The following is a 13,639-nucleotide window of genomic DNA, read 5'->3' on the forward strand; positions in this document are numbered from 1 at the left end:
GGGTTCCATTTGTACACTCAGAGTTAGACCCGTTAAGCATTCACATTAGGAACGCCAGGTGGTCCCGGGGCCTCAAAGAAACTAAGATACCAGTCTTTTTATTAACGTTCAGCGCCTAAAAGGAAGATGTATGACTGTTGTTGTTTCTTGCTCTGTTCCATAGGCATGACTCCTATGGCAACCAGTATCCTGGCCAAGGAGCTCCACCTGGTGGCCAGTACCCCAACCAGCAGCCAGGAATGTACCCCCAGCAACAACCGGTGAGAGAACATTTTGTACACTGTGTCTCCCACAAGCTGCACAGCCAGCCAGACCCCCTGCCATTGATTTGTACGCGTTTCACTGGTTTTTCGAAATGGCATTCCAAATTCCCAAAACGTGGATGATATCCGTTGATTGCTGCATCATTAGTCTGGCTTTGATCCCTTCGTATCATTATGGTTGATTATGTAATGACGATTAAAGCCAGATCGATGCATCAGCCAGACCATTAATTAAGCCATTATGCAGGCCATAGTTCAACCCGATGTCCTTATTTTGGGCATGTCATCATAGAACATTAAGAATAATAAAATAATAATAACTTGTATTGGAGATTTCACTGTATTCTTTTTATGTAATTTATTTTAATTTTGTCCAGTCTTTGTGGTTCAATACATTAATACAATATAACTTATACAATTGGGGTTAAATGTTAAAGGCCTACTATTTGTCACATGCATTGCTGTATGTGAAATTAGATTTTCCTGTTCCTCTATTGAGACATTTAGATCGTGTCAAAGGTCATGTCTCACCTAGACACAGGAGCTGTCACGAATGTTCAAGTGAAACAATTCAGATGACTTAAACTAAGTGGAATTTTATTCAAAAGAAACTAAAAACTAAAACGAAATCAACACCACACTGAATGGTTGTAATGTGTGTTCCCCCAGCAGAACTACAAGAGACCTGCAGACGGGGCTACGGTCCCCCCGCCAAGCGCCACGAGGGGGACATGTACAACGTCCCCTACAGTGGCCAGCAGCAGCCGGCGGGCCCCAGACCTCCGGTCCCCAGGGGCCCCAGCAGGACATGTACAACCAGTACAACGCCTACCCCGGAGGGGACCGCGGGGGCCCCCACCGGGCCCACAGAACCAGTTCCCCTTTCCCTTCGGCCGGGACCGGGGGCCCCCTGGGGCCTCGGCGGGTCCCAACCCCCAGTCCCCCGGCATGCCCCCACAGATGATGGCCAGCCCCATGGCTTCAGGTAAGGAGCCCGAGATAATCGCACTTTTCATTCGCTTTCAATCGTCTGACTGGTTATTCATTCGTCTCTATGAAATAATATGTTGATAAAAAGGTTTTTTCAAAGATGGGAGTAGCAGATCTACGAATAGCAGATCTAGTGTTGACAACGCAGTAATTTCATTGTATATTTAAGTTATTGGTCATACTGTATCTGCCCTGTGCAATTGAAGTTTAGAAAGCGTAAAGGTCAAACTGAATGTCATTTTTTGAGAGCCCCTCGGAGCCCCTCCGATGTCTGGCTTTCAGAAATGATGTCACGTGGCAGCAAAGTCTATGGACTTTTAATGCTTGCTTTAAGGAGTGACGTCATGTGGCAGCCACAGTTCACCCTCACTTCACACAAGTGTGATTTATTCATATCCTTCAACATTCAAAATCCTGAATTCAGTTCAGCGCAATAATTTGGGCGACAATGAATCAACTATTAAAAATGTCATAATTTCCATTTTCCACCTCCAGGTCCCGACGGCCCCCAGGGCCCCATGTGGCAGAGCCGCAACGAGATGGGGGGCTACCCCGGCTACCCCAACCGCCAGGGGCCTCCCGGGCCGGGCCAGGGCCCCGGCGGCTACCACGGCATGAACCGCCCCGAGGAGATGATGCCATCGGACCAGCGCATGAGCGAGGGTCCGTGGCCGGGGCACGTGAACCAGCGGCAGCCCCCCTACGTTCCAGGAGCCTCGGGACCACCCATGTCCCGACCGCTGCCTTCCAACTATCAGAACGCACAGAACCACATTCCACAGGTACACCCGGTTGTTTTAGTTCACAAAATAACAAATACAAGAATTTATTTGAATTTAATAATGATAAAAAAGAAAGGGAAATTAGAAACAAAAACGAAGCGATTCCCAGGCGGTGGCGTAACCGTCTGGGCACCCGACTGGTAATCCAGTCGCAGTGTGCCGCGGGTTCGACTCCCGAGCCCGACACGGCCTTTACTGCATGTCTTCCCCCATCTCTCTCCCGTTTCCTGTCAGCCTACTGTCTGTCCCTTCAAAAAAAAACAATAAAAGGCGTAAGCCGCAAAAAAAAAAAAAAAAAAAAAAACGAAGCGATACTCAACTGAAACTGTATTGTGTTTACTAAAATAATCCTAGAGAAACTGAACTTAGTCTTTGTCAATATTTCAAACATAAGCCTAGTATCTTCCACTTTCTTTTGTTTTGCTGTGCTAGTTTTAACTGCGACTATATTCCAATGGTGGTATGTTTTACAATAGTATTTCTCCATTTTAAATTGAGTTCGTAGATCGAAAAGAGATTTGGTACAGACGGGGAAAGAAACTACTGAGCCAACCTCCAGTCTAATCTACTAAGTCTACAAGTGTTTAAGTGGCTAAAACCGAATTAAACCTTTCAAATTGAAAGCATGAAGTCACAGAAATGATACAAATGAAAGTGTAAACCTTGCAGGTATCGAGCCCAGCGCCCATGCCCAGGCCCATGGAGAGCAGGACGTCTCCCAGTAAGTCTCCCTACATGCACCCGTCGGGCATCAAGATGCAGAAGGCCGGGCCGCCCGTGCCCGCCTCCCACATAGGCCAGCACCCCGTCCACCCGCCCCATATCCGGCGGGACGTCAGCTTCCCCCCTGGCTCGGTAGAGGCGTCGCAACCCCACCTCAAACCCCGACGGAGGCTCACCATGAAAGACATCGGTAATGGGGAAACTCTTATTTGTTTTGACCTTCTTCTAATACTTTATATTTTCTTCTACTCCACTACGTCTCAGAGGCAAACATTGCACTTTTTACTTCAGCTACTTTTCGGCTTTCTAAGGAGCTGGTGAGAGATGAAGAGACCCCCGTTACTGAACAAACACTCCGCAGCAATGACCACTATCACAATATAGAGCTTTTTTATCTCCTTAAAAAACTTTTAACCCCAAAGCATCTCTCACAATGCCTTTAACTTTATGTATACAGCAACCAGGTAGCATTCCTTAACAGAATCACTCATCGAAACTCAACCACATTAAGTTAAAGGTATATTCAGTGATTTCACTCAAAAAACCCTAGGTTTCGTTTTTGACTGTGGGACCCAGCCTTTCGTCCAATCAGGATAGAGAGTCAAAAACGAAACCTAAGGTTTTTTGACCCCCAGGGGTTAACTGGGGACAGGGAGGAACTCCTTATATGGTCAGCACACTCTATAGTAGGGAGGATTATCACAACAAAACAAAAAAATAAGTGATATTTGAATTAAGTGAAATCACTGAATATACCTTTAAAATAATATCTTTAAAAAAGGTTGTGTAGGAAACGAGGTTAAAAAAGGGGATATTTACGTGCGAATCATAGAAATTATTTGAGATAATCGCAATACTTTTGTCATAATCATTGTTATCATAACCATGTTGAAAAATCTTCATACATGAAAAAATAGCTGAAATAGCAGATCTACGAGCTTACAATGCGTCACTTTAGGACGCGTTGCAAGCTTGTAGATTTTTCCTTTTTCTTTTGTGAAAATTGTGAATATGTCAGTAATTTCTTACCAGGCAAAAGGAAAGGTTTTCTTTCTAATGTTAGACGCCAAAAACACAATTTAAACATTAATCGCAATTTGTGACAATTAATCAACTTGAATTTGTAACCGTGACATTCATTCATTCTTCTCTGTCCACAGGGACACCGGAGGCTTGGAGGGTGATGATGTCTCTAAAGTCGGGTCTACTGGCAGAAAGCACCTGGGCCCTGGACACCATTAATATTCTACTGTACGATGACAACAGCATCACCACCTTTAACCTCTGCCAGGTATGGCTTTTGATACACCTTTTGAGCTTGTTGATCGGCTACGTTTGCCACTTTTGTTGTTTTGTGTGACACTATAGTAAATAAATCAATAATTCAGCTCTCCAAGTTACGGGGTAAAAAATGTGATGCGTGGTTTCTGCCCGAGAGCCATGATCCTGGTTGCTAATGAAAGGTGAACTGTGTGTGTGTGTGTGTGTGTGTGTGTGTGTGTGTGTGTGTGTGTGTGCTCATGCGTGTGCGTGCACGTTCAGCTGCCTGGCTTCCTGGAGCTGGTGGTGGAGTACTTCAGGCGGTGTCTCATCGAGATCTTCGGCATCCTGAAGGAGTATGAGGTGGGCGACCCCGGCCAGCGGACCCTCATCGACCCCAACGCTGCAGAGGACGTGCTGGACGACTTCCCCATGCCCGCCGACATGCTGGACGAGCCCGACACCGACGAAGAGGAGGACGACGAAGACGAAGCCAAGTCCAATCCTCCACCACCGCCGCCACAGTCCTCGTCCCCGCCGACGCTAGTCCAGGTGCGTAGCGGGGGAGGGGTCGATAAAATAGATTTTTCTAATAGAATGTCAAATAATCGATTGTTTTATTTATTTTTAAATCCCACCCGTGTGAAGTGAGGGGCGCTCTTATCACCGTACATTATCATACATTCCGGCTATCATCTCATTCCGGCCAATCACATTCGTCATCAATGTTTGCGTTACGCAACGTATGTGTTTACACAAACATTCAAAATTGTCCATTCATTGTCAATGGCATTTAATGTGTTGTAATACTATCTATCCAGGTGAAACAGGAGGAGGAGGATATGGAAGCTCCGGACAAGGCCAAGTCGGTTCCTTCTTCATCCAAGGAAGAGGAGGAGCCAAAAGGAGACCCCGCCTCCTTGTCCTCTGTCAAGGAGCCCGTCTCCTCGGGTTCGACCCCAGAGGCTGTTGTCCCCCCTGTCGAAAAGCCCAAACAGGCCAGCAAGTTTGATAAACTCCCCATCAAGGTAATGCAATACCCAATAAGGAGCATGTTAGGGCAGTCATCATCTTCTTAAGAACAAATCACAGCTTGCTTGTTTAAATTGTTTGTTTTTACGCGGTGAACCATTTTCAATTTTCATAGTGTTTTATGTAATTTTATGTACCTGATGCTTGTTCTTTGTTGTGTTTTGTGTGTCCAAGGACCACAACGGAAATTAAATTGTGGTCACACAATTTATCACACGCAAAACATCTGACTTTATTTGAGCGTTTTATAATTTTTTTCCTGTTGTGTCCAAATCCAGGTGGTGCGTAAGAAGAACCCATTCCTGGGCAGCCACTCGTCCAAACTGGGCCAGAGGCAGAGCTTCGACAGCGGTCTGATCCACTGGAGCATCGGTGGCGGAGACACCACGGAACACATCCAGACCCACTTCGAGAGCCGCAAGCACCTCCTCAAGTCCCGGAAACGAACGCTGGCGGCCGGCGAGAGCCGCAAGAATGCCTCGAATGCACGTGAAACGGTAGGCTTTCTCGATATTATTATTATTAATATTCTATAATCGACTGGTTGCAGTTACTTGAGATCATCGTGGGTATTTTTCGCATGGTCGTTTCTATTCATCTTTATTAAGTCAAAAACGTTTTTGAAAACATAAAATTATTCAAATTTGGCCTGTTTTGGCCATAAGTACATTATGTATTTGTATTATTGGTAACGCACATTGTCAGACATTTCTTTTTATAGTTATTTGTCATATCTGCCCTGTGATATTTTGTTAGTCTTCAATGCCAAATCCACAATTAAATCATTAATTGCAATTATCCATACGATTAACCAACCAAAATGTCACCATCGTGACAGGCCTCCGAGGCGGCAGTGTCGACGGAAAACCCCGAGCGAGGAGTAGGAGGAGCCAAGGCGACGAGTGATGAGGCCCGGCAACAACAACAGTCGTCGTCGTCTTCTTCGGAATCGCAGAAGTCGTCGCCGTCGTCGTCGTCCGCGGACAAAGCGCCCGCTCTGCTCCCCCTGCAGGGGACGCAGGTTGTCATGGCCACCATCGACGACGTCCTCTCGGCGCGCCCCGGCTCGGTGACGGAGGAGGCCATGCGCCGCTCAGCCGACGAGCAGCTGGGGAGCGGCAAGTTCCTGTTCAACCCGGCGGAGCTGCAGCGCCGGCGCCACATCAAGATCCTGGAGGACGAGCCACACAGCAAGGACGAGACACCGCTCAGCGTGCTGACGGACTGGCAGGACTCGCTGGCCCGCCGCTGCGTCTGCGTGTCCAACATCGTGCGCAGCCTCTCCTTCGTCCCCGGCAACGACGAGGAGATGTCCAAGCACCCCGGGCTGCTGCTGCTACTGGGACGCCTGGTGCTGCTGCACCACAGGTACGTACTGTAGGGACAGTGCTGGGAAATAGAGCTCGCATGTTTTACTTCAGTGAAAGTATCAGTGCTGCAATGTTAAACCTGCTCTGTTACAAGTAAAAGTCCGGTATTCAAAATTAATTTGAGTAAAAGTACAAAAGCATTGGCTTCAAAATGGACTTAAAGCACCAAATGTAAACGTAATAATTGTGCAGAATGACATAATCTTTTGAAAATAGCAGATCCACAAGCTCACAATGCGTCGCAACGCATAACTTACGTGGACCCCCAAGAGCAAAGATTTGAGTTAAAGATGTTAAATGTATATATTCAAAGACTTGCACAAATGTTCACCATTTCTCAAAAAATAGCAGATCTTCAAGCTCGCAGTGTGGCACGAAGTGAGTATGAAAACTTTATAAAATAAAGTGCTTACAATCTCAATTGACTTTCCCGGTCTTAATCCCTTACTTTTTGGAATAATCGAGAAGCGTGTTTTTTGCTTTTTCTTCTTAAACGGGGCCAGCTGCTTCTGTCACAATTAGAACTACATCTGTACTCCATCTTTGTGTGTCCTGTATGTCTGTTTGTGTACGAGGACTGTTGCAACACAGCTCATTTAAGAGAGAGACAGCAGTAGCCTACCTGATCTTAAATTGGCAGTATTTGCACCGCTTGTTTCACACTGGTGCCATTTTTGTATACAACATAACTGGTAAATGGATTAGTCTGACGTTTGCTTTACAACATTGTTTCAACATTGCCGATTTGTGCTGCTTGTTTTTCATTTAGAGAAAAAAGGCAAACTATTTCAACCCTCTCCCCCCCTGCTTTATTATCTACCACAGTGGTTCTCAACCAGTGGTCCGGGGACCACCAGTGGTTCTTGAGGGGGTTCCAGGTGGTCCCCAGCTAAATGATGGAGAGTTGGTAACCAAATGGATGCTTAATGGAATCTTTAACTCTTGAGTGTAAAATGGACCGGTTTCATTTTACGCTCTCAACAGTTAAAGTATTGTCAAACATCAGCAGTCATTAATTTATAAGAAGTCTACACAATTGGAGAATGTAGAAGAATTGTTATTTTGATCAATGTTTGCCTGTCATCTCTCCTTATGGTACCAACACCAATACAGCATGGAATTGTGGGGGGAAAAAAGTATCTAACGATAACAAAACATTCTTTAGTTTTGGGTCTGACCACTCAAATGGTGGTTCGTGGCTCAAATGCCGAATAAATAATAGACCTTGACATGAAAAAGGTTGAAAACCACTGATCTATCATATCAACGTATTTAACCGGTGCGCCCCTCTCACCCCCGCAGGCATCCCGAGCGCAAGCAGGCGCCCGTCACCTACGAGAAGGAGGACGAGGAGGACGAGGGCGTGAGCTGCGAGCGAGACGAGTGGTGGTGGGACTGCCTGGAGGTGCTGCGCGAGAACTGCCTGGTGACGCTGGCCAACATCTCGGGCCAGCTGGACCTGAGCGCCTACCCCGAGAGCATCTGCCTGCCGCTGCTGGACGGCCTGCTCCACTGGGCCGTGTGCCCCTCGGCCGAGGCCCTGGACCCCTTCCCCACGCTGGGGCCGCACGGCGCACTGTCCCCCCAGAGACTGGTCCTGGAGACGCTCAGCAAGCTGAGCATCCAGGACGACAACGTGGACCTCATCCTGGCCACGCCGCCCTTCAGCCGCCTGGAGAAGCTGTACGGCGCGCTGGTGCGCCTGGTCGGCGAGCGCAAGGCGGCCGTGTGCCGCGAGATGGCGGTGGTGCTGCTCGCCAACCTGGCGGCGGGCGACGCGTTGGCGGCGCGCACCATCGCCGTGCAGAAGGCCAGCGTGGGCAACCTGTTGGGCTTCCTGGAGGACAGCCTGGCGGCCGTGCAGTACCAGCAGAGCCAGCAGGGGTCGCTGCTGCACATGCAGGGTGGGGGGGCCGGGGGCGGGGCGGCGGGGGGGCCGGAGCCCACCAGTGTGGACATGATGCGGCGGGCGGCGCGGGCCCTGCACGCCCTCGCCAAGGTGGAGGAGAACCACTCGGAGTTCACCCTGTACGAGTCGCGGCTGTTGGACATCTCTGTGTCGCCCCTCATGAACTCGCTGGTGTCCCACGTGATCTGTGACGTACTCTTTCTCATCGGCCAGTCATGACGGCCGCTGGGGGTTTCTTTCCGTTGACCCCACGTCCCTCCCCCCCCCTCCCCTTCTTTTTCTCTCCCCCTCTCCCCTTTTGTTTGTGTGTCTGTTGTTGCGTGTGAGTGAAGAGACTGCGAGGAAATGAAATACTTGTCCTGTTTTTTTTTTTGTTTTTTTTTTTTTTATTTATGCAAAATCACCTCGGATTCCACTGTCTCTGTTTTAAGCCCTGCTTCCCAATCTGAAAGGAAGGAATATCATGAAGTCGCTCGCTGTGGATTCTAAAATCGTCCGATATGTGTGTGGGGAGGGGGAGAAAACGGAACGATAAATCGGGACCCAGGTTTTTAAGGAGTGTGTGCTGCCCCTGCGGAGAAAAAAAAGGACACCTATTTTTTTTTCTTTTTTTTTTTTCTTTCTTTTTTTAATGAAAAGAAAAACCTTCAGAAAAAACAAACATAAAAACTGTAACCAAAGTTGCTGTCTCGTTTACAGTGAATTTGGGGGATAATGGTGTGTGCGCCCCCGGTGTCGTCGTCGTCCACCCCCCCCCCCCTTTCGTGGTTGAACAGGGGAGTGATTTTTAGGGGGGCCGAAAAAGAAAAAAACAATGTATTTTGGTTCATGTTTTGGAGGCTAAATTAACTAGAAACTCAATGAACTCTGGTGTGATATAATTGCTGTAAAACTTGGAATCTTATATTACTTCAGCCCCTTACACGGAACCAGGCTGTGAACAGATGATGATGATGGTGAGGCCTGTGCAGTAGATTGTAGGAAAACTTTTTTTTCTTGTACTGTACACCTTTAAAAAGTAAAAAGAAAGGAGAAAAAAAAACTGTATACATACTGTAATAATACTGTTTCACACTGAGGCTGGCTTGGCAGCGGGGGGAAAAGAACTGTAGTTTTTAAAAACTTTCATTTTAGTTAAAATGTTCGAGAGAGAAAAAAACTGAAGGAAAAAAAGCGAAAAAAGACAAAAACAAACAAAAACGGCTTTCCCCCCAAAGTTTAAAAACGGAGAAACCTTACAACACCCCGACCTCTTCTTAACTTCCTTGATTGTATGACTTGACCCTTAAATGAAAGAAGTCACCTCGTTTTAGGACAACCTCGTTTTTAGGACTCGTCCTTGACTCTTAGATGCAGCAACCAAGCTGCAGTGTATATAATACCATGTACATTACACCTCTCTCTCTCGCTCTCTCTCCCTCTTACTCTCTTCCCTTTTTTCCACCTTCTGTTGCTCTTGACCGTTTTTTAAAAACTCAGACAAATTTAAAAAGGTCATGTTCAAGACAGTGAAAGTTCACCGCATCGAGGTCGCCGCGCAGTAACAATAAATCCTCAGTTAGCGCAGCGTCCGAGTAGGAACAAACGTAACCAAATGAACCCTATAAGGGCCCGTTTGATTGCATTCGTTCCCTCTCCGCGCTACACTAACCGAAGCCTTTCCCGCGTTCGTGATTACTTGACCCCTCCTCCTCCTCTCGCTCTCTTCTGACCTCCGAGCCCCTCGGCACCACCCACCTCACCCTGCTCGTCTTCGTCTGGCCACAGGGGTGCGCTGCTGCTCTCCCGTGCAACCCCCCCCCCCCCCCCTAACTCAACCCAACCAAACCTGCCAACCAACACACACAAGATCAAGTTTCTGTATCTATCTCCAGTTACAGGTTGTAAGAGAAATGTACCGACGACGCAACGAAAACAAACAAAAAAAAGAATCACTTCTGCGGCTCCATTTGAACTCTTTGTCAATAACAAGCTATAGACCTTGATGAAGAAACCATTTGATTATTTTTTTGTTTTCTTTGTTTTATTTTAATTTGTTCTTTTTTTTTTCCAGTGATGCGGATTCTGCATATTTGTATTTCAGACGATGTAGCTAAAAACCCCTTGATGTAAATTCCTCTTTTTCCTTTTTTTGGCTTAATGAATATCATTTATTCAGTATGAAAATCTTTATACTATATGTTCCACGTGTTAAGAATAAATGTACATGAAATCTTCATAAGATGTTGGCTGTTGATTTATTCATTATTCCCCACCTATGTGATGTCTCTCTCTCACTCTCACTCTCTCAGTCTCTCATTATTATTATTATTATATATTAGGGGTTTAACAATAGTTAACAGCACGATACGCATCAATTATTTAAATCGATACAGTAAATGATCTGTGTAAAACGTGCAAGATTTATTTTATTTTATGGGAAAATGGATTATTACGAATAGATAACACTGCAAATAGATGGATATTGTATTTATTTTTAACACTTGATTTATGCCCAGCATATTTACAGCATATGACATGAGTGCAAATTAGCTTCTGTTGTGTGATGTCAGACTAGAGCTTGTCATCGAGCGACCCTGGCCAATGCAGTTTTTTCCCAGATGGAAAAAACCCCCTCAACAAAGAAAATCCCTGACCTTTGCATTCAACTAAAGCATCCATGTGGTGTTTTTGCTGAGTGTGACGATATCTACACATTATGCGCACACACACACACACGCACGCTGACACACGGCCCTTACATTATCGAATGCACCTCCGTGGCTCCCATTATTCTATAATCACTTGCATCTGAACCCCAAGACACAGCATCTCTCTCTGCCTCCTGAATGGTCCATGCATGCTGATGTTATCCACATCCATATCGCTGTAGTCGGGCAGAAACCTCTTATGTCCATATTCCAACTGTGTGGGGATTTTCTGTAAGTTAACGCCCTACTTGATCACACTAGCAGATATGCATGTGTTTCGAGCTTGTCGATCTGATATTTTTGATGCGTTTGAATTTAAATTCTGGAAAGTAACAGTTTCTGACATGAGGTTTCCACCCATATTTAGGCTACAGTACATTGGTGTGTGGGAGATGGAGGTGAGAAGGTGGAGGGCTTCATACAGATGACTGAAGTTCGGTGAAGGTGAAACGCACCAGAAATCAGGATATCACCCTTGGAATTGGAATATCATCTACAGGCTCATTCATACTTTTTCTAAAGTTAGAAGACTACAACTCACTCTCTGTAAGTGTCATACTTAGGCTATTCTGAAGACTTGATGTTATAATGGTGTGTAAAAAAGATTATCTAAAGTTTGCCACAGACAAGACCAAGTCTTTGCCTAAAAAATATAACAAAATGGACTTGAGTTCTATCTATTTAATCTGTTGGAGTCTGATCTATACCCAGTGTGCCACTTTAACCTCTCAAAAACTTCCAAACCGAAGGACCACTATGGGGGGAAAAGCCATCAAGTGCCTGCAGGCCTTCTTGTGTTTTTATATTTTTGAACTAATTTTCAATTGAATCAATCAATGCCTAACCTTAACCTCAAAACCTCGCCCACCTGGGCGAAACAAAGAGATGTTCTCAACGTTAAGTGTGTGTGGGGGTGGGGGGTGGGGGCACCGTGAGTCTGAATGTGTGCTCCTCGGGGCACAGATCTCTGTGATTGACTTAACCCAAGGCCCGCAACATTTTGGAAGTCAGTCATAGTCGATCGACATTCACTTCAGAGACGCATTGCGTCTCTGAATTCAACACTGAGGCTGATGTTTGTCAATCAGTCATTGCCTTTTTGCAACACACCAACGGTGCGTACACATGTGTCCATGCACAATGAACGTGCACATTGATTTAAGGGTCTCGGTGGGGGTTCTAAATTAACCCTTACAAGTCTGTAACTCTGATAATGGAACCAAATGGACCAGTTGACTGTTAGGGTCCATTTGCTTCCATTATCAGAGTTACACACTTGTATACTGACAGAGTTAAGGGTGTGTGTGGGGGGGGGGGGGGTCCTTGAAATGTAAGATTTGAGGAAAGTCTGTCTGACTGTGGCCAGCATCAGCAATGACACTGACTGAGCATGACAACACCAGGCAGACAGAATGCATGGATGAGCGCAATTAGCTCTAAGTCATTTATACCCAGACAACAACATCAAGGCTCAAATACCAGCCTGCCAGGCTGCAGTCTTTTTAGGCTTTGACGAATGAGTTGCACACGACACAGGGCAGAGGTTAATCTTCTAAACTCTTGATGAGTTGTGTTTGCATCAAGAAGCTTTCAAAGGAATCAATGTCATGGTACAGTGGTGGACACTGGACATTAAATCCACAGCTAAATGGCAGTAGCAATAGTTCTATTTTTTTTTTAGAACGAGAGTTGTAAGATTTGTCTTAAGTCATGATTATAATGTTACCAATTTAAGCCCCTTTAAAAATAAGTTAAAAACGTCTTTGGCCTGGAGGGACTTTGTGTGAAAAATCAGTCAATCAGTAGCTACTTGGCCTTCAAAGATGTATGTTGATACGAATGAGAAATACTGGTTCAAAAGATTTATCACAATACAAATACAAAGTACTGGTCTGAGAAATGTATTTGGGATACATATTTTGCATGAAAATACATTTTATAAAAAAATAAAAAATAATGCAATGATTTGATGCTGACCATGATGCTGACATACTGACCATGATGCTGACATGATACTGACCATGATACTGACATGATGACCATGATACTGACATGATACTGACATGATGACCATGATACTGACATGATACTGGTTGACCCTTTTTAATTTCGTTGTACATGTCAAGGGCGTGTCCGTCTGCGAACGCCGCGTGTCAAAACAGCCGCTGCCGTAATTTTCAATGAACCTATCGCACACCGGCGGCGTCTGACGCACGTTCACGCCTCGCCTGACGCTCCGATACGCGTCTGTGCCGCGTTGCTGCGCACCCGGTGTGTGATGGGCTTTACAATGACAATATCTATCTATCTATCTATCTATTTTTGATTGATTGAAATATTTATTAACAGTTTGCAGAATTACAGTACATTTCAAGCACAAACTCAATACAAAGACTGTTAACTGTGAGTGGATGACCCAATAAAGCATTACACTTGTTTACAAGAGGGTCCACCATGTTCAAATCATCAAAACATTTAGAGACGTACAAATAGACACTTCTATATAGCCAAAGAACAGAACAGGAATTCATCATAAAGGAGGTCAAAAAGGGAAAAGAAACATATACTGTGAGGGGAAAAAAGGGTGGGTGGTGGGGGGATTCAGATTTTACGGGGGGGG

At 45.7% G+C, this 13,639-nt stretch overlaps 1 protein-coding gene across 1 annotated transcript in view; it reads left to right on the forward strand.

Moving 5' to 3' along the window:
* LOC310869712 (AT-rich interactive domain-containing protein 1A-like) overlaps positions 1–9,474 on the forward strand; it is a gene marked incomplete at its 5' end in the record, with an annotated part of 160,793 nt that extends 151,319 nt beyond the window's left edge. Inside the window, 14 exon segments of the mRNA XM_083780571.1 lie at positions 164–260; positions 936–957; positions 960–1,033; positions 1,036–1,105; positions 1,108–1,248; positions 1,749–2,035; positions 2,705–2,948; positions 3,919–4,049; positions 4,301–4,570; positions 4,840–5,046; positions 5,329–5,547; positions 5,889–6,418; positions 6,769–6,798; positions 7,723–9,474. Coding sequence (XP_083636697.1) covers positions 164–260; positions 936–957; positions 960–1,033; positions 1,036–1,105; positions 1,108–1,248; positions 1,749–2,035; positions 2,705–2,948; positions 3,919–4,049; positions 4,301–4,570; positions 4,840–5,046; positions 5,329–5,547; positions 5,889–6,418; positions 6,769–6,798; positions 7,723–8,548 — 3,148 coding nt within the window. The 3' untranslated portion in view covers positions 8,549–9,474.
* Positions 9,475–13,639: the final 4,165 nt, after the last annotated feature.

Source organism: Protomyctophum parallelum, assembly GCF_964188405.1.
Source record: "Protomyctophum parallelum genome assembly, chromosome: 1".
NCBI lineage: Eukaryota > Metazoa > Chordata > Actinopteri > Myctophiformes > Myctophidae > Protomyctophum > Protomyctophum parallelum.